This window comes from Eretmochelys imbricata, chromosome 9, assembly GCF_965152235.1.
Source record: "Eretmochelys imbricata isolate rEreImb1 chromosome 9, rEreImb1.hap1, whole genome shotgun sequence".
NCBI classification, from domain to species: Eukaryota; Metazoa; Chordata; order Testudines; family Cheloniidae; genus Eretmochelys; species Eretmochelys imbricata.
This window is the reverse complement of record NC_135580.1, coordinates 48,190,493-48,215,605: the sequence shown is the minus strand read 5'-3', so window position 1 is coordinate 48,215,605 and position 25,113 is coordinate 48,190,493. Positions and strand designations below refer to the sequence as shown.

The 25,113-nt window shown below is 43.9% G+C and overlaps 1 protein-coding gene across 4 annotated transcripts in view; it reads right to left on the bottom strand.

Moving 5' to 3' along the window:
* The window catches only part of STAG1 (STAG1 cohesin complex component), a 373,810-nt gene that overhangs the window by 282,419 nt on the left and 66,278 nt on the right, over positions 1 to 25,113 (bottom strand). For all 4 annotated transcript variants that reach the window (XM_077825490.1, XM_077825488.1, XM_077825489.1 and 1 more), the window contains 2 exons: positions 17,171 to 17,311; positions 9,779 to 9,881 (listed from right to left, as the gene is read on the bottom strand). In XM_077825490.1, coding sequence (XP_077681616.1) covers positions 9,779 to 9,881; positions 17,171 to 17,199 — 132 coding nt within the window. In that variant the 5' untranslated portion in view covers positions 17,200 to 17,311. The remainder of the gene's footprint in view (positions 1 to 9,778; positions 9,882 to 17,170; positions 17,312 to 25,113) is intronic.

Here is a 25,113-nt window from a genome sequence, read left to right as displayed (position 1 = left end):
AGCCAGCCATCGAGGTAAGTGTATACCTGCACCCACCGTCGACGGAGGAAGGCCGCCACGACTGACATATATTTGATGAACACTCAGGGGTCGCAAAGAGACAGAAGGGGAGGGCCATGAACTGATAGTGTTCGTGGTTGACCACAAAGCAGAGGAAGCGTCTCTGTGCTGGATTAATAGCTATGTGGAAATACGCATCCTTCCTGTCGAGGGTGGCATACCACTCTCCAGGAAAGGTATGATTGTGCCCAAGACAACCATGCAGAACTTCAACTTTACCATGAACTTGTTGAATCTGTGCAGGTCCAGAATGGGCCGAAGCCCGCTCTTTGTCTTGAGGATTAGGAAATATCGGGAGTAAAAACCTCTGCCCCTTAGTTCCCTCTGAACCTCCTCGATTGCCCCCATGGCAAGGAGTGTCTGAACGTCCTGAATAAGGAGTTGCTCATGAGAAGGGTCCCTGAAGAGGGATGGGGAAGGAGGGTGGGGAGGAAGAAAATTGGAGAGAGTATCCCACTTCCACCATGCAGAGGACCCAGCGATCCGTGGTTATTTGAGACCAAGCATGGTGGAAATTGGATAAACGCCTCAAGAAAGGTGGGGTAGGATCCTGAGTGAGGTCCGGTACACCATCCTCGGGCATCCCTTCAGAAGGCCTGTTTTGAGCCCGACGAAGGCTGGGTCGGGCCCTGGCCTTGTCCTGATGGGGGGTTGGAGGGTTTCCTCCTGCCATTATGTCCCCACCTCCTAAAGAAGTCCTATCTCAGCTGAGGACGATATGCGCATTGTTGTGGCTGTTGAGGCGTGAAGGGTTTCCGCTGGGTAGCCGGTGTGTGCAGGCCCAGGGACTTCATTGTCACCCTTGAATCCTTAAGGCTATGTAGCCTTGAGTCAGTCTTTTCCGAAAACAGGCCCTCGCCATCAAAGCGGAGGTCCTGCAGTGTTTGCTAAAGCTCTGGGGGCAGGCCAGAGGCTTATAGCCAGGAGATACGCCTCATCGCGATCCCTGAAGACCAAGTACTTGCGACAGAGTCCACAGGGTCCGGCGAGGCCTGCAAAGAGGTCCGTGCCACTGTTTTGCCTTCATCAACCAGAGTCCCAAACTCCTCTCTGGACTCAGGAGGTACCAACTCCTTAAACTTCAGCATGAAGTTCCAGGAATTAAAATTGTAATGACTCAGGAGCGCCTGCTGATTAGCAATCCTGAGCTGAAGTCCCCCCGAAGAATAAACTTTGCGTCCAAACAAATCAAGGCACTTGGCGTCCTTTGATTTGGTTGCTGGGGCCGGCTGGCCATGTCGTTCCTTTTCGTTCACGGATGCAACCACGAGCAAACAGGGGACAAAGTATCTCCGCTCCACCCCCTTTGCAGTCAGGGGGATGGACGCAGGGGTCTGCCAGATTGTCCTGACATTATCTTGGATGGTCTGACTAAGGGACAGGGCCACCCCGATGGAGCTTCTGCAGTCCGAATGTCCACAATGGGGTCCTCCACCTCTACCTCCTCTTCCGCCCGAAGGTTCATATTCTGTGCCACCCAGCACAGGAGGTCCTGGTGGGCACGGAGGTCTATCGGAGTGGGACCCGAGACAGCAGTGCCTGCTACTGCCTCGTCGGGTAAGGAGGCGGCCACGCGGGGGAGAGGGTCGTGTAGGGTTCCTTGAGAGCTGGGGCTAGTTGTTCTGTGCCACTGACTTTGGGGGCCAATCCAGGAATTGGTGTCTGAGGAGGTCCTGAAGCGGGGAGAGAAGCCACCACAGTCTCCGTGCCCCCCGGGGCAGGCTGGCTGGCAGTAGCCTCTGGCACTCGCAGCTCGGATGGGACTGAAGCCCTAGACGGAGAACTCTGGGCCTGGTGGTATGCCCATGGCATCCAGAACGGCCACTGACTGGGCCCCTGCGCCCGCCAAGACCCTACCCCTCCCTCCAGGAAGCTAAGGTCCAAAAAACATGACCTCGCCTCTGATCCCAAAGAGTGAGAAGCAGAGTGTGATGGCCAAGCCGGTGCCAAGCAGATCTGCGCCAGTTCACGGCAACGGTGAGTGAGGCTGGGGAGCGGACTGGTACCGAGACCTGGAACGGCACCTGGATCTGGGCAGAGATGTTGAATGGCGGCAAGTCCAGGATCTGCTCCTTGACAACAACCAGTGGGCAGAGCGGTACCTGGACTGGCGACAGGAGCAAGAGCAGCACCACCGCGAGTACAACCGGCGCCACAAAGGAGAGTGGTGCTGGGACTGCAAGCGGCGGGACTGGGAATGGTGCCAAGAGCGGGATCAGTGACGTAGCTCAACCAGTGGTGCCGACGGGTGGTTCAGGGTCGGCTTGCCCTGGGATGGTGCCACGGGAGGGATGCCGATGCCGTCATGGCAATAAGATCCTTTGCAGATGCAAAAGTATCTGGGGTAGATGGCAACTGGGTCTCAACCATGCTGCACGCCAGGGAGTCCAGCAGTACCGGACTCAACGGCTCTCCCCTCGGGGCCACTGTCAATAGTGTCAGGGTAGTAGCCTGTGCCCCCAGATGCTCCGCTCCAGGACGCATCTTCACTGGCGGTTCCAGGGAGACTGGTCTCTGCAGAGGCGGGCCACCCTTTTCCTGCTTCCAGTGCTGCTTCTGGTCAGGAGAATGGGAGCGGTGCCAGGCCGATGCCGCCAGTTGCGATGCTGGGGAGCATCAGTGCTGTGGGTCTCGATTAGAGTCCAACTGCGGTGCCACTCCTGCTGCTGCTGCCAGGTCGCTGCTCACCGAGGTGCACGGTGCTGGTTCTTAGCACGCTGCAGGATGCTGAGGGCTAAGAGCCACCTCCATGACGAGCTGCTTTAAACAAAAATCCCACTCCTCCTTAGTCTGGGGACGAAACCCTTTACAGATCCTGCACCTCTCTGCTTGATGAGCCTCCCCGAGACACTTCAGGCAAGAGTCATGGGGGTCACCCGTTGGCATGGGCTTAGAGCAGGAACCGCAGGGCTTGAATCCTTGAGCTTTGGGCATGAGACCAAGAGAAGAATCGGGGAGGAAGGGCAACGCCCCCCAACCCCACTAACACGAAGTAAACCAACTACAACTAACGACAACAACTATAAATTATTAACTATTAGATAAACACTAGGGAGAGTGGAGAGCAAGTGAAGCAGGACTCCACAGTTCCAGCAACTGTCAAGGGTGGTAAGAAGGAACTGAGGAGGCACTGGGTAGGCTGGGGTATATATCGAGTGCCATGAAGGTGCCACTCCAGGGAGTTCCACAGCCAACGCATAAGGTATTGCTGGGGTAAAACTCTCCGACAGCCGTGTATGCAGCGTGTGCACATCTAACTGGAATTGATATGAGGAAGCATTCAAAGAAGAAGATTTATTCTGTAGAAAGTCTCCTGGTGTGACTATTTGCCTTGAAACATAGAAAAATATTCTGTTCATCCAGGCCTTGATAGAGGCTCCACCAGGGGTTTACTGATGCTGAGTAGGTTGTGCCTAGACTTCCACAAAGCATAGAATGAAGCATTAAGGGTCATAGTCTGTGGTTTGTTAAACCCATTTGGCATGGTTGAACATAGCAGCAACATGTGGACTTCAAATGGCCAGATATGCCCAGCAGAGAATTCCCTCTGCACAGGGAAACTCACACCTGGAAAAAAGCTAGGGCAGGCTGAAGAACTGACTTCTGTGCCAGCCTTCTCCATACCCCTGGCATAAGAGGAAGAAAGGGTGAGTCAGATGCATGCCAGCGGATGGGCTAGGAGAAAGGAGGAGGAGCAAGGCAGAGTAAAGCACAACTGTGCCTCATACCCCATGGTTTAAGGTCACTGAGGGACCTTACACCAGTGGCATACATTAGGGCTGTTTGTTCCTCAGAACTCTAACTTAAATTGAGGCTAGGCGGCATAGGATCAGAAAGTTGCGAGCATATGGACTCGAGATGCCAGCCCCGACCCTACAAGAGATAGGAAGTTCCCATTTCTTATGAGAACATTATTCAGACATATACAGAGAAAGCACTGCCTATGGGACTATGTTTACATATTAGACTACCAAGCTAGTTAACCAAAAGCAGCTCCATGTCAAGACTGTGGAGTATTGAGAAACTGATCTATTGTGTACTATATGTCTTGAGGCTTTTTTCACAAAATAATTAGACAAGGCCCAAGATGGACTTTATTTGGTCCCCAGGTGGCAGGTGTTTTGAAGTGGCATTAAGGAGTTACACTGTAAGTTAAACTATGAACCTGAGTTGTCCTGGATTTGTGCTGGACTGCTGATTCTGTGGACAAAGCTTTTACCAAGAGGTTAAATAGGTAATGAAAGATATGAGTCCCTCCTATGTGCAACTTGGTACTAGGATCTTCATCAGTTTCAGAAACATCCGAGTGGCAAGTGAGAGGCTCAGTGGCAAAGTCTTAATTTGCAAACATTGATTCTGGATAGCAAACTGGAGAAAATATTGATTAGCAGGAGTTAATGGGGACACAGAGAAAGACTTCTCTTAGATCAGCTGAACAAAGGATATCACGAAGGGGCAATTTCCAAAATACGGAGAGCTAACATTTCCATCCAAATTGTGCTTTCCGTATCTGCAGATCCAAAGACAAGAAAGTGAGTAATGGGTGGAAGCCTCCAGTTTTGTTTTGTTTTGTTTTTTAGTGATAATACAGAATTTGAAGTATAAACCTGCTCCTCTCTTCTGCTGATGGATATAGTAAGTTCTGAATTGAGTCCAGTATGACTTACTACTTCTCTGGGTGGGGAAAAAGGAATGCAATAGGAGGAGAACACTGAAAATCTTTATGGTATCCCTTTTTGATCATTTCTAAAGCCTACATGGCTGTACTGGTCCAAGCATGAACATTTTTTTTCAGCTTGACCCCAAAAATCTTGGGCAAGCTGGCTCAGCATCCTCACCACCACCCTCCCACAAGAAGAGCCCTTTTCACGACTGCTGGAGAAACATTTTCAGTGCCACAGGAATAGAGGGATTAAAGAACACACAGCTCTGTCTGCATTAGAAGCACGTGGAATTAAGGTGGGTTGTTCTGTAACTGCTCCTAGGTTCTCTGTCTGAGTTTTCTGGACTTACTTCATTGAGGAATCCTTCAAGGTTTTAATGAGGGATTAGCAGAGTAGTTTTGTGCCATCAGTGTTGCTGGGATGAAGTTTTCTCTAGGGGATATCTGTACCCAAATTAGCAACTATATATTTCTGTGATCTAGAGCGAAGACAACTCTGTCCAAAAATACAATGCCACCAAAGGCTTTAAAGTACAAGATAGCTAACAACATGAGGTCTGGAAAACATGCCTTACAATGAGAGACTTAAGGAGTACAATATATTTAGTTTATCAGAGAAAACATTAAGAGGGATTTTGATCATAGTACACGAATATTTATATGAAGAAAAGTTATTTATTATTAGAGCATTCTAAACTAGCAGACAAAAGCATAAGATCATCCAATGGCAATAAACAGAAGTTAAAAAATTCAAACTGAAAATAAGGTGCAAATTTTTAACCGTGACAGTATTTACCCACAAGAACAGATTACCACGGAATAGGGTAGATTCTCCATCACTTGGAGTATTTAAATGAAGATTTGAAGTCTTTCTAGGAAATACACACTAGCTCAACCACAGGTTATTGGGTCTCATGCAGTAAACACTGGGTGAAGCTTTCCTGTGGCTTGTGATATTCAGGGAATCCCATTATATGGTCATGGTTCACTCTGGGCTTAAAATCTATTAATTTATGAAAAGCTATTTTATAAGATTTGAGTTTTTAATATGATTTTGCCTTTAGTTCTCAACTAGTTATTCCCTTCTGTATTTGAATCAAGAAGAGCATAGAGAATTAATGGGGAGATCACAGATCCTGTTGTAACTGATGCATTGTTAAAAATACTATGTTGAGGGCCTCTTAGCTGGACAGAACCATACAGGGTCCACTTTTTTTCTCAAGCCTTTTAAGGATCAGAAAAACTACTTTTTCATTTCTTTCAACTGCATTTTGAGGGAGGTCTTTCTTGAACTGAATGAATAAAAGATTATTATTTGATCTCCAGATTGGTATGTAACAGCTCAGCCATCCAGGTCATCTCCCTCCAAAGGAGATTACTATATCTGATTCAGATTAGTTAGAAAAGAAAAAAATATGTCCCTGCAGCCAAAATTCAAGAACATAGGAATTGTTATACTGGATCAGGTCTGTGGTCCATCTAGTCCGGTATCCTGTCTTGGTCAGTGGCCAGCACCAGCTTTTTCAGAGGAAGGTGCTTAAACAGATGAATCTCAAGTAGGAAGGTTATTTTACCTCTCTATTTGGCACTGGTGCAACCACTGCTGGAATACCGTTTCCAGCTCTGGTGCCCAAAATTCAGGAAAGACGTTGATAAACTGAAGATGGTTCAAAGAAGAGCCACGAGAATGATTACAGGATTACAATAGACTTAAGGCGCTCAAGCTATTTAGCGTAACAAAGAGAAGATTAAAGGATGACTTGATTACAAGTATCTACATGGCAAACAAATATCTAATAATGAGCTCTTCATTCTAGCAGAGAAATGTGTAAATGCATTTGCTGGACATTCAGACTGAAAATAAGGCATAAAGTTTTAACAATGAGAATAATTAACCACTGTAACAACACAATTTTTAAATCAAGACTGGATGTTTTTCTAAAAAGATAAGCTATGAATTATTTTGGGGAAGTTCTATGGCCTGTTTTATACAAGAGATTAGATTAGATGATCATAATTGTCCCTTCTGGCCTTGGAATCTATGAAACTTTGCATTAGGCAGATGTGAGATAATCTGTCACCCATGAAGGTCTCACCCTAACCCCAAATGGAGTGTGGTTGAACTCCGAAGTACGTTGTTTCATATCCTTTTCAAAACTTTCTTTAAGCATTAACCATAACAACTGTGGATATTTTTGTTATTTATGTAAATGATCAATCCTTCTTTGAAACTTGCAAGATTCTTTGCCTTAATGGAATCCTGTAGCAAGGAGTTCCACAGTCTAATTAGGTGTTGTGTGAAAAAGTATTTCCTTTTCTTAGTTCTGAATGTCCTCCTTTCAGTTTCATTCACTGTCCCCTTGTTCTTGTGTCACGAGACAGGGAAGAAGAAATATTCCCAATCTACCTTTATTCTTTTTTCATGTCCCCTGTTACTTGCCTTTTTCTAAGGTAAACAATCCCTATCTCTTCAATCTCTCTTCATGTAAGAGTTTTTCCATGCCTCTAATAAATCACATTTTTTTTTCTGAACCTTCTCTAATTCTTAAATATCCTTTCTGAGAGGCGACCAGTAGAACAGATAGTATTACAGTAGGCTGGACTGTCAATTTATAAAACAATTGACTTAGTTGTTGTGATAAACACAGAAAAATGAATCGGGCTTATTGCTTTTTGATGTTGACCTTCTTTGTGGTATACTCCTCAGATGAGGAGGAGCAGCAGCAGCTGCAGCAGCTTGGGTCTTTTGGTTTGGGTAGGAAGAGGCCACTGAAACAGATGAGCTCTCTGACAAATACAAGGAAGATCAGCAGGCAGTGGTTTTGGGAAGGGACAATGAAGGGAACCTTCTGCGTCTGATTTGGATGGTGCCCTTGGACAGGAGAGTTCTTGTTCAGCCTCTCAAAAGAACAAGCCATTCAAGTATTTCCATCTCAAACTTAAGAGACAGGCCATGGAGGATCAATGGAACTTGCTCTTAGGTGGCAATCAGAGGGAAAAAACACAGGAGTTTGGAGAGATAAAGAGTAGAAAGTCTCTTGGCTTGCAGGTGCTGGTCCAAAGGATCACCACTGAAAACGGGGTGTTGTCTCACCAGTACATTTAAAGCATTTTCTCCTTCTGAGATTGGCCATCTGAGAAATTTTCCACATCCCATTGAGGTAGGAGGCTGCCTGTGTGTGTTTAAAAAAAAGCTCTCCTGGGCAACTACGAAGAGGCCATACTTCCAGACTTCAGTGAGTAGGAAAACTGCTATAGAGAGCAGTCTTTTGAAGTGCAGCTGAGCCTCTGCTGTGCTGACCACAAGAAGGAAATGCCACTGGATCAAGGATTTTCCCCCAGGCTGCTCTTAGAATCCCTTCTAAAGAGTTCCATATATATATATATATTTTAGGAATTATGGGAAGGAGAGAAGAAATAAAAAACCTACAAAAGATGCTCTCAGAAAGAGCACTGAGAGGAAACTGCTGCTTTCTAGCACATGGACACTCAGCTGAGGACTCACAAGGAAACAATACAAATGTGACAGCAAGATCAGCTGGAAAGCTTAAGACAAAAAATAATTGAAGTGGTTTCTGGATGCAAGACAGGTACTCAGCATTCATGACCAGACCAGTGTGAGAAGTTCCCTGTACCCATGAGAGAAGTGAGGTTCTGGAACATCCTTCAATAGGCATAGTGGTAGCATACAACCTAACTGGTTTTAAGATGGATCTTGATAAATTTATGAACAGGAGTTTATGACAGGGTTGCCTGTGATAGCAAGGGACTGAACTCAATGACTCAGGAGGTCCATTCCAGTCCTATGCTTCCAACAGATTCTGAAACATTTGCAAAACGGATCTGGTAAGCTGGAAGTCCTTCAGTGGATAGAGCTGTTAACTACAAACCTAACATACCAATAGATAATTAAGGATTAAAATTCTACAGGAAAACAATGTAATTTTCCTACTGTACATGTACTTGGGTGAATTTTCAAATCTTTATAATCAACCTTTTAGAACCAGATATTCTAAAACACCAGATATGTTCTATATACTTACATGATCGCTTATAACATATATTCCATTAATGTACTCTAGCTGAGCTGACACCAGAACAGTCATGAGGAAGAAACAAATTGGCAAATAGACAAAATTATTAAAAGCTCACAAAAAATTATGTAAAACTCTTACAAAAAATCTTATTACATACTGTGTAATTCTGATTATACAATCAAACATTAATATTAATACTTGTGATGACTGAATCTACCTAGAGTGAACAGCTTGATAAAACACAGCCTCCACAGTTATATATGCCTGCTGAGGAAGTTACTTCTCTTATGAATAAATATCTTATAAACATAAAAAGGGTTACTTACTAGTTACTGTAAGTTTTTGAATTGCCTAGGTACATTCCCATTCATGATGTGGTAATGTACAAAGGCCCCTGAAGAAGAACCTTCTGTTAGTAAATACCTAAACAGCAGATACCAAATCTAGCGATAACTATATTATACTAAAGAACAAAGCTCCTTATCTGGATTCAGGACACAAAATATGTTCATTTATCTTAATCTTTTAATCTACATGAACAGATCTCCCTAGGGAACAACTAAACATTATATTAAAAGTGTGAGCCTACTTTCCAGTTCACAAGAAATTAAAAGCCACTTAAAGATGACTCAAGTATCGTTTCACAACATTTAAGTGAAGTATCCATTACAAATTTTAATAGTAGAAAGAAGTTATGGTTAATAAAACTACTCTCATGCCTGGGAAGAATATTATAGGACAAATAACAAAATGTAAAATTTTAATATGTATGTATGTAAAGGAAAAAGTATTAATGGCTATTACCAGCTTATCTTTTAAATTAGATGCTATACTTCTATTTCAGCAAACAATATTTTCAAATCAGTCTGACATGTATTATGCACTATAAATCTTCATATAGTTTGACAAATTGTTCATTGCAAACCTACAATGTGATCACTAAGAGGACAGGATGGGAGAACAATCTGCAGTCAAGTTTAAATTGATGCACAACAACACAAAACTAAACACCACATACTGGAGGCCTGCCAGGACGGCCCCTTTTTCTCTTTCCTTTGACTTCTGTTTCTTCAAGCTCACTGCCAGCATCTGAATGTGCAGTAGTTTCATTTGTTGAATCCCTAGGGAAAAAATACTAGTTAAATTAAAATTATTTGAAACAAGTTATTAATTTATAATTGACACTGATTAAATATTTAGATATAGTACAGAATAAAACAAATTATCCTTTAAAAGCCTTGTGCAGCATTCACTCTGCAAATTCATCAAACACTGCTATGCATGGAGGAATGCTAAACTATGTAAGTTTTATGAAGTTAGAAATTACACTGTATCCTCTCAGACCTGAAGACTCATTTAAATAACTGGCTCTTTTAAAGTGAAATTCTACTTTGAAAATTGACTACGTTAAACAGCACCTTCTTAACAGATCCATTCACGTGTGTACTCAGTAGTATCAGCTTGTTCTCATGACCAAAATAAGATTTTACTACTATTTACTCGTTAGCCCTGAGAGCCAATACAGATATCAGGTAAACAAGCTGGATTCTATTCTAGCTCTCACTTCATTAAAGTGGTTATGTAAATTCCAACTAAAGACCAAATTCTAACCTCAACTGCACTCAAAGACAATGGGATTGCACAGTGCAAATAAGGGCAGGATTTATCCTGAAGAATCTTTATTGCTGGTGATGATGCACAAATCAGAGAGACAGTCAGATTGATTTTCTCATCCCAGGTTGAGTTTGTGACTCTGGGACTTAGGAAAACTATTTCACTTGTACAATGAGCAAATCTGATCTGTAAGTCATTGAGACACTAAGGGTATGTCTACACTAGAAGCAGAAGTCAACCTACAGTAGGTCAACATACAGCAACCACAGTAATTACTGCATGTCCACACTACCCTCTCCTTAGGTCGGTGATGCGCATCCTCATTGAGGAGTGCTTCCACTGACCTAAGAAGGGCAGCGTGGGGTACTGAGAGCCCAGTCTCTCCACTCCACTGGCAACTCCCTGCCGGGAATCCAGCTGCCCCACAGGCTCTCAGTGGGCTGCCCCCCCCCCCACACACACACACACCCCGATCCCCAGGAAGAATGGAGGAAGCCGCCCGGAGCTCTCTCATCCCCACAGACTGAGGTTCAGTTGCCTCTGTTTCTTGGCTCTACTCCCTGCCCAGCTCCCAGCGGGGTCTGAAACTTCTCACCCTGACTCCCAGCAGCTCCAAAGCTGCCAGGGCTTCTCACTTAGGCTCTCAGCTGGGAGCAGGGTCCAGCTGCCCAGCTCTCCAGGAAGCAGCTGGGCTCCTTCCATGAAATTGACAAGACAGCCAACAGCCGACGGAAGGGACGCAGTGTCTACACAGACCCTGGGTCACCCTAGCTACACCAACATGAGCCTAACACCTCTTGTGGAGGTGGAGTTATTATGTCAATGTAGTAGGTACGACAAAGTCAGGCCGGACAGGCTGCAAGAGGGTGCTGGAAGGCAGATATGTTAGCCCTAGAATGTTAAACGCCCTCTTCCCTACTAGCTGAGAACGGGCTACCTTAGGTCAATTAGAGACACCTGAATCCAATTAAGGGCTGCCTGAGATCTTTTAAAACCCCTCCTCTGGTGAGAGAAAGGGGGAAGAGAGAGAGACAAGCTCCGGTCAGGCTAGTGGCAGCAGGAAAATAACCTACGCCAGGGTGAGAGCCTGTGCTCCTTCCTATAGGGGAAACAGACAAACCTTAGCGCCTGCTAGAGGAAAGACTGACACCCCAGAGCAATCAACAGGACGACACCCTGCACCAGCAAGGAGGAGGCGAAAGATATACCCCTGGGGTTTGTGTGTTTATGAGGCGGTTTCCTTTTTGTTTGGTGGAGGATCACCCCATAGGCCAACCCTGAAAATACAGCCAAAGGAGCACAGAAGAGGGAAGGCAAACTCTGCCCTAAATGAGGCTGATTACCCCAGGCCCACCATCACCAGAGGAGGAAGTGCTAAGTCCGGAGAGATGAAGGAGGTGTCCTGCCACATAGGGAATGTACATCAGCTGGAAGAAGGCTGTAGTGTAGACACTGACATAATTAGGTCGACATAAACTGCCTTATGTCAACCTAGCTATGTAGTGGAGACCAGCCCTAAGTGTGGAAGCCCACAGTGTCACTTTTTAGAGCAGGACCACACTTTAAATAGTAAAATTGTTACCCAAAAATGTCCTTTCTTCTGGAAGTCAGGTCCACTGGTCCTACAATGGCTCTTCAACCAGAGGATTGCTACTTGAAGAACCAGACCAGTGACTCATCCTCTGGAGTACTGGGTTCTGCCCCTGAAGATCTCATAAATGAGATTATTTCTCAAGATGACATGAATGAATTTATTTTAACTTTCACTTGTATTACCAATAAACTAATTCAACAATATCTCTATGCGTCAAAGACCACTTGTGGCAGAGCACCAGATCCACCTTTCAGAATTATCAGGATCTCATTTTTATCTCACATTAATGAAAATCATGGGTAACTCCTCTGAAGTCAACGGAGTTCCACTGGTATAAATTAGGTGTGAAGGGAAAATCAGGCCAATTTAGTTAAGATTATACAGTCTTAAACACAAACAAGTGTGGATCAGTTCTGTGGATCTGGCACCATCTTCCTTCAGGGCCAGGTCCACAGATCCTCCAATGTGATTTTATCAAAAATGTTCCGTAAATTTGGGTGGGAACATCACTAATAAAATAGAACAAACATTTAACTATATGAACATCATAGTTACGGTTGTGTCAGAATCTCCCCTTGAGACTTTTGTAATTCTGTTCTCACCTAAATATTTTTAGAGAAAAGTAATGGATATTATAAATCTGAATATGTCTGAATTTTCTAAAGTGTATTTGAGTTCCAAGATTTTGTAGTTGTCAAATATCAGAGTATTTAAAAATCTGAAAAAAGTGATTTTCTGAAAGGGTGTCACTTTTTTTTTTGGAACACTTTTGTTGTCATGAAAATACACGCAGAAAGAATTCTTTATTCTCAGAAAAAGAAAAACCATGCAAAGAAAAAATGATAAACAATTAACTACTTTACTTAATTGAGTGGGGTCAAACCAGTTTGCAGCAGTACAGCAAAAGTGGAATTGATGATTATGTCTATAACAACAGGTTTCAGAATAGCAGCGTTAGTCTGTATTCACAAAAAGAAAAGGAGTACTAGTGGCACCTTAGAGACTAACCAATTTATCTGAGCATAAGCTGAAGTGAGCTGTAGTTCACGAAAGCTTATGCTCAAATAAATTTGTTAGTCTCTAAGGTGCCACTAGTACTCCTTTTCTTTACGTCTATAATACTGGTAATGGTTATTATGTAGCTAACTGACTTATTCAAAGCAGCCACCATTGGCTGTGACCAAATGTGACTGAAGCCATACACTGCCTAAGGGAACCACCATTTGCATGTGGAAGTGAGGCTGCCCTTTGTAAAGATGCCTACCATCTAATATTGTTTCCAACAGGACTAAAGCCAGGATGGCCTCAGAGAAGATGACCAGCCCGGTGCTCACAAAACTGGACAGAAAACTATTAGGAGATGGGGTCCAGGAGACTGTGGGAGGAAGGAAGGAAGGTCCCCAGTAGTTTCCCCTTACCTTTGCCACAGCATGCCTCCAGATCTCCTAATCTCCGAAGATTTCCCCTAGCCTCAACAAATCCTATAGCACTCCTAGCCCGAGGGTGCATGGTCACATTCTTGGACATATAAAGCATAAGCGTAACTCCACTAGTCAGTAAGTGTTACAAGTCCCCTTTTTACACAATCAACAGGAGGTGTAAGTCTGCTACAGCCCTAAACCAAATGCTTGGCTCTTTGCTGAAGATCTGGAGAGTCTCTGTTCAATCCCTGATGTGTCAGACAAGATAGAGACCATCACATTAGTATGGTGGGTGTGAAAGGAACAACTGAATAATTTACAATCTTCCCCCCTCTACTCTTTATAGGAAGCAAAGCACTCTCTTAATCTGATAGACCCACTCCTCAATCACCTTTCTTGGATAGCAAGATACTTTTGGTTTGCAGGGATCCTCATCAGAAGAAGTTCACCACATGACACTGTCAGTCTAATGAGGCAGGTGAGGCCTCCTGCAAAGGGGGCAGCAGTGAGGGCTCAAGGAGGACTCCAATGGTGCACATGGTCAGGTGGGAAGATGTGCTCCTCACAGCCTCCCTTCCATCTGATGTAGTGGGGACATGACATAAAGAACAGCCTCCACTCCTTGGCAAGGGCAGCCTGTCATATGTAACATACATAACACCTCAGAGCCTGGGAGTCTCTGTCAAAGCCACAGACCTTCCACAAGAGCAGGAGAGGCCCCAGCACTGAGGTCCCTAGCTCCTGTATGCTGTGAACCCAGGCCCACTCATGGGAAGCAGCAGCCAGGATTCCCAGGATACAGGAGCTATGAGCTCCAGTGCTGGAGGTTCCCTAGGTTCTTTCAAAGCTCTGTGGCTTCAAGAGAGGCTCCTCTACTCTGAAGAACCTTGAATGGCTTGGCAGAGCAGATGCTACATAGGACAGGTTCTCCCATAATGGTATAGGCATTGTTGAGCTGGAGTAAGATTTAGGCCACGAGAGAAGAATGCACAAAGTGTCTTAACCTGCCATCTCATAAGTCAAACAAGAAGTGGGGAATCTTCTATAACCTCGCCCTTACTCACATCTTTCCATAAAATTGGGATGGGATAAATAGGGGAACTGGGTGGCGTTCATCTCCTCCAACCCGCAACAGGTCCTGCAGATTCACAGGGAAAAGTCTTCTCAGGTGAACATTACCTACCTCATTAGCCCTGCAATAATGACGTGACAACTGATACACAGAGATTTCTGTACCCATTCCTGCCCTCCTCAACGCATTCCTACCCTCCTCACTTGACTCTGCTTTCACCACTATCATAAACATTTGTGCTCCAGTCATTTTCCTCACACCGTAAGGAAAAGTGGAGAGCCATCCCTTCTCCACTTTTCCATGTGCCTCCAATAGCCTCCTACACCTCCTCTATTAGAAGTGCCACATTAGCATAAACAAACTTAATTTTAAGCCAGTTAAGGTTGGGTAAGAGCAAACCTTTGGTGACAAGTTAATGGTCATAAGGAAATGCCAGGTTATTGGACAGCTCTTAACTGTATCAGACTCCTCACACAGCAGGTTTCTACTGAGAACAACAGACTACACAAATCATCAAGAAACTCCCTTCTGCCTCAAACAGATAAAAAGCATACTACACAACACTTTACACTGCAAGCCAAACCTTAGTGATAACCTCACATTTTTGCTGTGAACACACACCACACCCTTAACTAGTGCATCTACATCAATAATGGACATTTGCTAATGTTGCTGAGGTTGTTAAAGTTTTGCCAGGGGTAAATGCGGTACTTGCTACCATCAGACCAAGTCACCTGGAAAAGCACTAAAGGAGGGTGTGCCCTTCCTCGAATGCCTGAGACACTGCCTGGAATCTCTGGAAGGGTCAGAAAGGTCAAAGAAAGAGAAATGAACTCTGCTTCTCTTTGGGGCTGTTCTGCAGCACCTCAGAAACAGACTAGGAATTCAGGTTGTTGTGTAGCATCTTCTCTGTAGGATTCACAAGAGCACCTACAGAAGGCCTTGCTTTTGGCCTTGGAGTACTCTGAGGCACAGGTGTTTTGCATTCTGAAGACAGACCTCTCTTTGGAAGGAATCCTTCTGAAACGGAGTGCCAGCAAAAATACAGGTATTAACCCCAGGATGAAAGGTCACAGGGTGAGATGGCTGGGTACTACGGACTAGATGAAATTGAGCCTATGGGGTCTTAATGCCAGCAAAACTATCTGGGTTCTCCCACTCCCAAGCTGCAGGGCAGAAAATCTAAAAAAGGTTCCTACACAACAGAATGCATGGCTCATTTCTTGAAACACAAAGAAGGAAATAGTCATTTGGACATTATCGTGGCCATTGATCCCTAAAAAGCTGCTGAAAGTACCTCCCTTTATTAATGAGGCTTTCATTCCTGAGCCAATGTCTGTCCTGTTATGAAGGATCTGCTTCTCAGGAGGTGCAGCAGTCTGTTCCTGCTATGCTGAGCTTTGTTTGAGTTTCCCCAGGATCACAGTTCAGGTTGGTAGGCTGAAGTGATCTTTTCTGACTGCTTCTTGACAGTCTGCTTGAATGCTGGGGGAAGGGAATTTGCCAGCAGGGCAAGGAAGCCTGAACAATTACTTCTCTCTTCTACTTGGGTAGAAGGCGCCTGGGAACATCAGCAGCAAAAACTCCAGTCTAGTCACTTTAGGAAGAGAAAGATCGTGGCTTCTTTTTCCCAAGTGTGCTGTTTGCACACTGAGCTGCGGGAGAGAAAGATGGTTCAAGGTTTCAGCAAATCTTGAAGAGTAGTCCTGCTTAGAAAAGTTAGACAGCCAAGCACAAATATGTCCCAAATGAAGTAGAAAAAATTAAAATTCTAGAATATACTTTTAAAAAACTGCTCTTGTTTTGGAGAAGGAAATATGTTGTCCTCCTGCCATTTAAAGATAGGAGAGAACTGGTCGGCAATCCAAGGCTGGAGCCCAGACTTCAGGAAATGACTGAAGAGCTTAGTTTCTGCCTCCAAGCAGCATGTAAGCAGGTGCCTTTCCTAACCTGCTCTCTCACACAGTCCACACTACATAAAATCTAAGTTGACCCCTCCGTAGGGTTTGATTTTTAGTAAAGATATTAACAAGGCAACAAAGTTCTGCCCCAATTTTTACCCAGACTTGGATACTCCTAGAATTGCATCCTTCAATCTGCTCAGCTCACCCTCTGGACAGCCACTCCATTCAATCCACTCTACTGCTCTGTACCTTATGTAGGTGGAGATCCATTTGACTCATTTCATCTTCACAACCAACTTACATTCCCCAGCAAACATTGTGGGCTGCTTATAGGCAAACACAGCCAGCCTATTATCTAAAGCAGACGCTGAAGATCTTTTGTGAGATATGTAGACCTGGCTATAAAGGAGAATGTACAATTGGAATAATTAACAATTTTGTTGAAAACGAGTGAGGACTAGAATCCAGCTCATACTTCCACAGCTCTGCTGGCTCTGCAGTGCTATCAGAAATAAGAAATGGTGAAAAAATATTTTTATTATTGATGCAGGAAGAAAAGGAAGAAACATATCTGTTCAGTGAGATGGTGCCACTTTTACATAGTCACTTTTCAAAGCAGACTACTACTTCAGGTGACTTACAGTCCACACAGGAAGTCTGTACCAAAGACACAAATATGCACCTTAATCTCAGTCTCAACCTTAAGCACAAAGCCATCCCTTCCTCCCCAAGAAGTATTCTTCTTCATATTTTTGGTAACGTGAAGAATTCAAATAAAAAAGAAAAATAAATTTAAACTACTCACTGTAACACTGGCAAATCTGAAGTAATCATTTTTGTAGCACAGCACCCTCTATGAAATATTAGAACTACATAGAATTTCTTCTAGTGATGACGTTACAAGACAACTTCCTGGTAACTATTTTCATTAATCTCAAAGTCCAACCTATAAAATAAAAAGATGAAAACTTGTTAAAGTCATGATTTCAAAACGGACGTTCAATATATTAAATGAAACATTGTTATAGACTAAAATCTGTTAGCTCTGTATTAAGTTTACTATTTCAATCATATGAAACTCCAAAAATTCAGAATGAATACACCACGGCAACTTGGCTATATCCTTGCATTACATCATATATTACATTATATCATTACAACTGGGCCCAGCAACATGCATCTGAACACTAGACAATATGACATTTTTTAAGAATTTACATGTATGGCATTTTGTATTCCTAGATATATATTCATGCTGAAGTCTCATTAACATAGTTTTGTATAGATAATATTCGAAGAAAACAAAAAACTAAAGACACAAACAGTACAAAATAAATGTAAATATAAGAGTATAGAGTGTGAGGGACTAGTGAACACACTTTCTATTCAACCCAGGAAAAACGGAACCTATTCAATAGGGTTTAACTTCAACCAAAGTTAATCCTGAGCTGAAGAAGGCCTTAAGACAAAACTCTTCTTGTTAACATTCCCTTCCTAGAACTCCAGCTGCCTGATTAGACTAGCTAATAAAATGCAGGATGAGAGCATTTTAGATGATTGTTCCCTCTATGCAATCCAAACAGCAGATACAAGAATGTCTAACTGTACTGAAAAGGATTTTAACCATGAAGATTCCAAAAACAGGGCTAAATTCATCCACCTTACACAGAAAGGCAGAACTTGAAATAAAAGAGACAAGTATGCATTCTCACAAGAGGTACCCTCTAGTCTGTAGACCAGTGAGATAATCACATCACAAAGGCGACTTCTACGGAACAACTTTCCAAATTAATGGACTGTGTGAAACTCAGAGGGGCTGATCTGTTGATACAGCAGAATATGAGGGATTGCTGTAAAGTTGTTGCATTAGATGTGAGTTTGATAAATAAAGCGTGTGTGCTGTTTTTCAGTATCTGTGGGAAATGCAAGTGAATGCATTATGGATAAGACTGCAAGTTTGTCACGGATTTCATGGATTTCGTGACTTTCTGTGACCTCCGTGACTTCTGCCCGGCTGCTGCTGGGGCAGTCTCGGTCCACCCCCAAACCACCAACAGTTTGGGTGTGGGATGGGGCTCAGGGCTGGGGCGCAGAAGGGGGTGAGGACTCTGGGCAGTGCTTACCTTGGGGGTCTCCCCAGAAACAGCAACATGTCCCTCCCTCAGCTCCTGGCACCACCCTCGCATCTCCCATTGGCCGCGGTACCCTGCCAATGGGAGCTGCGGAGCTAGGAGCTTAGGGAGGGACATGTTGCCGCTTCTGAGAAGCCAGGTAGGGAGCCTGCGAGTCCCACCAACCCCGCCCAGCACCTGCGGCACCCCCTGGGCTGCTCCCACCTGAGCACCACTGGAGCCCCCTGGGCTGCCATCCCTGGAGCACTTGTGGGGCCCCCATAAGCACCCGCAGCTCTCTCAAGATTTTATCAGGGATATAGTATAAGTCATGGACAGGTCACGGGCCGTGATTTTTTGTCTACTGCTCGTGACCTGTCGATGACTTTTACTAAAACTACTCATGACTAAAACATAGCCTTAATTATGGAGTGCTGCAGTGTGTTACAGAAAATCTAGCAGTCACTGTGAAGGGGGAAATGAATGCTAGGAACTTTCCCTTAAATATCTTCATTCCATGCCTTTAAAGCTTTGGGTTGATAAGGATCCATCAGGATGCACCCTAAAGAGTCAATAAAATAAAGGGATTTTTTGCATTAATTTCCTAACTTTTATACTTGGCTGATGTACTTAAGTGGGTTCCACAAGATTAGAGAAATGACAAGGGGAGCTGCACCTGCCTGGGAAACAAAGGTAGAAACTGCATTGATGAAGCTGCTTCTATGATTTGTGTCAAACTTCTTCAACAGCATGAGAAGCTGCAACATGCATTAGGAAGGTTTTTGTCTCCGTGTCCTTTTATCACCATTTAAAAGTTACTGAAAGTAGATATACCAGGAGCAACACATCATATTTAATAGTGACGACAACATGCCATAACCTTTCCCACTTCTGGAAAATGGATACAGTCAGAAGCGGCCGCAGCGGCAGCTCTGCCTAGTGTGCTTCCCCATTCCTGTCAGCGCGAAGCACATCTCTCAACTTTAAAAACTACAAATGTGCAACACCAGCATACAAAATGGATAACCCATAACAAAACACTTACAACATTTTCTTTCAGCCTCTGCAGTTTGTGTGGATTAAATATAACATTTATCCTTATGAAACTCTGAACTGGCACACATTCATGGTTTTTCACAGCAAAGGCGATTAACCATTGGAACAAACTGCCAAGGGACGTGGTGGATTCTTCATCTTTTGGTGTCTTCAAATCAAAAGATATATAACCTCTTTCTGGATCATGTGCTTTAGTCAAAACACAAGTTACGCTTTAGTCAAACACAAAATTACTGGGCTCAATACAGGAGCAACTGGGTGAATTTTAATGGCCTGTGATACGTAGGAGATCCAACGAGATGATCTAATGTTCCCTTCTGGCCTGAAATTCTCTAAATCCTTAAAGATAGAGCCTTTCATAGATTTCAGTAGTAGGCAAACACCCACCACTGTTGCCTTGACCATGGAGGAGCTACTAAGATTACCTTGGTCCTATCATGTCTTCTCTCTCCCAGTACCTTTTGTATCAGTGCAAAGCATACAAACAACAGTCCCCTCCCCCAATTCAGAAGAAACATGAGGACAATGGATAGAATGTTTCTGTCTGGAAATAGGGCACTGCATGTTGGTGAAGAGAACTCTCTCTGGAAACCTTCAAAAGCTGAATATGTTTTGAATTAGTGAATCCTTTACAGAACTTTCATGCAGCTGTGTAAGGTCTCTGCTGAGTTGGTCTGCTTTGTCATTGTCCTTGCCTGCTAAGTTAAGAGCAATTGTTGCACATACACCAGTCCCACGACTGTTTGATTGCCTCCTTGTATAGTTGACATGCGTGAACTCCTTCCTACATGTTCAGGTAATGACACAGCTGCTGTATTTTCCATGACGACTTATATTACCTCGTTGTGGATATGACATAGAAAATTATTTCAGAGCTACACTGATAGCCCTCAGTTCTAGCATATTTATATGTAGGGCCCTACCAAATACACAGTCATGAATAACGTGTCACAGACAATGAAATCTTGTCGCCCCCCCATGAAATCTGGTCTTTTGTATGTTTTTACCCTATACTACACAGATTTCACTGGAGAGACCAGCGTTTCTCAAATGGGGGGGTCTTGACTCATAAGGGAGTTGTGGGGGGGGGGTCACCAGGTTATTTTCGGGGATGTCACAGTATTGTCACAGCTGCTCTTACTTCTGCGCTGACTTCAGAGCTAGGCGGCTGTTGGCCAGGTGCCCAGCTCTGAAGGCAGCACCCTGCCAGCAGCAGCACAGAAGTAAGGGTGCAATACCATATCATGCCATCCTTACTTCTTGCTACTGCTGCCTTCAGAGCTGGGTGGCCGGAAAGTGGCAGCTGCTGACTGAGGGCCCAGCTCTGCAGACAGCAGCGCAGAAGTAAGGGTGGAAATACCATACCATGCCATCCTTACTTCTGTGCTGCTACTGGAGACAGCTCTGCCTTTGGAGCTGGGCTCCCAGCCTGCAGCCGCCACTCTCCAGCTGCTCTTCTCTAAAGGCAGCACAGCTGCCAGCAGCAGTACAGGAGTAAAGGTAGCAGTACTGCAACCCCCCCACACACAATAACATTGCGACACTCCCCCACCCCAACTCCTTTTTGGGTCAGGACCCCTACAATCACAATACCGTGAAATTTAAGATTTAAATAGCTGAAATCATTAAATTTTAAAAATTTTAAATCTTATGACCACGAAATTGAACAAAATGGACCATGATTTTGGTAGGGCCCTAGTTATATGTGATGCCTTTTCTCCATAGCTCCAACATTTCCAAATCAATATATAGTCTCCATGCGTTCTCCATCCTTTCTTGGAAGTATCCAAAGTGATCATCAACAAAGGAGTGAGAGGATTGAAAGATACTCCTTTGAGAACATTCTCTGGTTGAGTCCACCACGACAAGGACACTAGAATTGCTTCTGCGAGAGAATTCTGAACAGGCTAGCCTTTTGCTTTTCAGATTTGTATAGGCCAACAATACATTACTATTTCCGGGAGCATTGTGCCACTAATGCTGAAAAGGTCTCATTCTGAGTCTGGCATAAAATGTGACAAATTGCCAAAGTCCCTGAAAGAAAATTATCTTTTGAGAGGAGATTCTGTATCAATATCTGTATGATAGACTGAAATTTTAGAAATCTCGCCATTGGAAGAAAGACTTTGCCTTCTTGAAAGTCAAGATCTGCCCCTTATGAATGCAATTCTTTGTGTAGGAAAGAGGAGATTTTTTTCATATTCATCAAGTCCTAAATTTTCCACAAAAGAGTACACGTAAGGCAGATGTTCTTCATAAGGCCTTCTTTTGTTGAAACTTTGAGAAGCCAATCATCCAAATATAGATAGACGAAAATACCATAACAATACTATCTCAGACAAGCTGCTAACACAACTAATATTAAAATGGTTGTGCAGCAGAAAAGGCCAAAAGATAGAACCTTGTATTGAAAATTATCCTGGCAGATAGCGAAGTGTAGATGTGTGTGAGGATTTAGTCTTATAGAGATATGGAAATATGCATCCTCCTTTACCTCAAAAGTTGAAAACCAACTTAGAGTCAAAAGGGAATGGTTAATAGACACCAGAGGCAACATATGACTCTAGAACTTCCTGCTATGTGTGTTAAGCTTTCTCATGTCTAATAGCGGATGGAGACCTCCAACTTCCTTTAATATTAGGAAATATCTTGTGCATTACACCCCTTTCTGGACCCCCTTGGAACCTCCTTTATTGCTCCTAATAGAATCAGAGACTGGATTTCTTAATGTGTTCTCGTGGGACAGATCCCTGAAAAGGGAGAGGAAGGGGACTGATAAACGTTCTCTAATTCAAAGGCAGAGACTTTCTCTATTACTTCCAAAACACAACTGTCCAATGTGACTGAGGTTCATGTCTGGAGGAATTGAGAAAGCTGGCTTCCAAATGGCGGGGAAGTGGATACACTGTTGATGAGGATTAAGAGCTGCAAACTCATGTCAAACTTGTGACTTGATATTTGACAGAGATGACGAAGTTGAAGAACGCTTTACTTTCACTCATGGCTTGAAAGGTTTCCTTCCATTCAGATACTGCCTTGGATCCAGAGCCTGGTACAGAGACCAATGTCTTATACAGAACTTCTCTCTCCTTGAATCTGAACTTGCCAGGAGCCAAGACAGGACTCCTGTCCTTAGCATTGGGCACTTTTTCAAATTTGTAACCAACACAACACAGCCAACAGTTCTTGAAGTAGCAAGCCTTGCAGCCTGTTCTGTAGATCTTTCTGAGTTTGTGGCGGGAATGTTGAGCAAACTGAATGCCTTAATAGAGAATGGCCCTCATCCAGGCACACCAGAGACTAGGTTGAGCATCAGACATCAGGAAGATCACTTGACAGGATACACACTTTTTTAAATTCTTCAACTCCAACATGGAACTGGAGATGGAACAGAAGAGCTAACTATTATTAATTATAACCAAGAAATTAAGTTATAACTATTAAGCTCTCCTAACTATGATTAGCAATAAAACTAGTACTAAGATCTCTAAACCTACTTTGAAAACAAATGCGGAGCCAAAGGACCTGGAGAGATTCACCTCTGTCTTCTGGTGCAGTTGAAAAGAACTGAGGTGGGAGAGTCACACCCCATTTACAGTCTTACATTCAGTAGATTAACAAACACAGAAAGAAGGGCTAGGAGGGGCATCTAACAGGCACTTCTACTAGAATGTTTCCACTATCTAGCCTGAACCAACTGGTGCATCCCATGAGTGGGAATATGCAGAGAACACTCAAAAAAGAACCGACAGTTTTACAGGATTAAGTATGAAAATGAACAATACAACTGACACAGCAAGCATTTTGTTATTTTGATATGCCTTTTCCCTCCACTCTGGGACTCAGAACCATGCAGGAGTGAGCCCTCCCCAACCAGGGTCACCAGGGCCCATGTATTCCCACCCCTCCCCTTTCAGCCACATGGTTTTGGAAATGAAAAACTCCTGGGAGGAGCCAGCCAGATATTCAGCTGGCAGCAGGAAACTTCTAGATTTTGAGTTTGTATCACACCTAGCACAGTGGGCCCTGATCTCAGTTGGTCATGAGGCACTACTGAAACAGTACTACTAACAATACATTTTTTATGCTGCTCCAGAGCAGTAAAAAAATGATTTATCTAACCATAAATTTTTCTCCTCTGAAGTGGGTATCTGATGCTCTGTGACCCATTACAACTCATTTATTCCTCCTCAACTTCCAAGCCAGAGACTCCAGCCCCTTTTTTTTATTTTAAGCATTCAAGTTTCATAATGTGCTCCCAGCAAGGGGAGCTGTTCAGAGAACTGAAGCCCCAGTCACCAGTCCAAGCTGAGAAGGGAAATTATCAATTTTGATTAATAAACATTACAAAAGATTAGCTATCTACTTATTCATTTCTTATACAGTAAAGTTAGATCCCAATAGGAAAGAATTCTAAGGTTTTTCCCTCTCTGTAAAAATGCTCCATAAGAAAAAACAAAATGAGATATTTCCCCTCCAACTGGCACTTAATGCAAAAATTGGTAATGTCCTGGGTAGTGTCTCAGGCTTGGTCTACACTAGAAAGTTAGGTTGACATAAGCTGTGTTAGTTCGACTGAATAACATATGTGTCTACACTACTGAGTCCTTTCCACAGACTTAAGCGGCCTGTAAAGTCGACTTCTGTACTCCACCTCCGCAAGAGGCGTAGCATTTGATTTGACATCCACAGGTCAACATGGGGCTAGTGTAGACACTGCATTGTGTAATTCGAATGAATTGGCCTCCAGGAGGTGTCCCACAGCACTCTGCTGTGACCGCTCTGGAGAGTGCTTTCAATTCCACTGCACGTCAGCCAGGTACACAGGAAACAGCCACTCCCTTGTGAAAGCCCCGGGTACTTTTGAATTTTCATTTCCTGTTTGCTCAGCGTGGAGAGCTCACCAACACATGATCATGGAGACACAAGGCCACAAATGCACTCCAGCATGGAATACACAGCAAGTGGTGCATCTTATTGCTGTGTGGGGAGAACAGTCTGTGCAGGCAGAGCTCCGATTCAGCAGAAGGAACACTGACATCTATGCCAAAATCATGCAGGGCATGAAGGAGAAGGGCTACACCAGGGATACGCTGTAGTGTCACATGAAAATAAAGGAGCTTCAGCAAGTGTATTAGAAGACAAGGGAGGCGAACAATCATTCTTCCCCACAGACATACCACTTTTATGACGAGCTGCATTAAATTCTCGGCAGCGACCCCACCACTACCCCAAAGTGCTCCATGGATACCCCCAGGAGCACCAGGCGACCGCGAGCAATGAGGATCACATTGTTGATGAGAAAGAGGAGGAGCAGAATGTGTGGCAAGTAATCAGATAATCCATTCTACTCAACAGCCAAGAACTGTTTTTAACCCTGGAGCCCACGCCCACACAGGACCAGCTGGCGGCAGAGCGTGATGCCAGGAAAGGCAGCTCTGGTGAGTTTACACTTCCAATCAAACCGTAGGGGTTACATGCTACTATTTTTAATGTTTATTCTGAACAAAAAAGTAGGTGCAATGAGTATCGGTGGCCACTCCAGCTCTGCAGAGGGTGCTCTCTGAAAAAGACTGTTTAT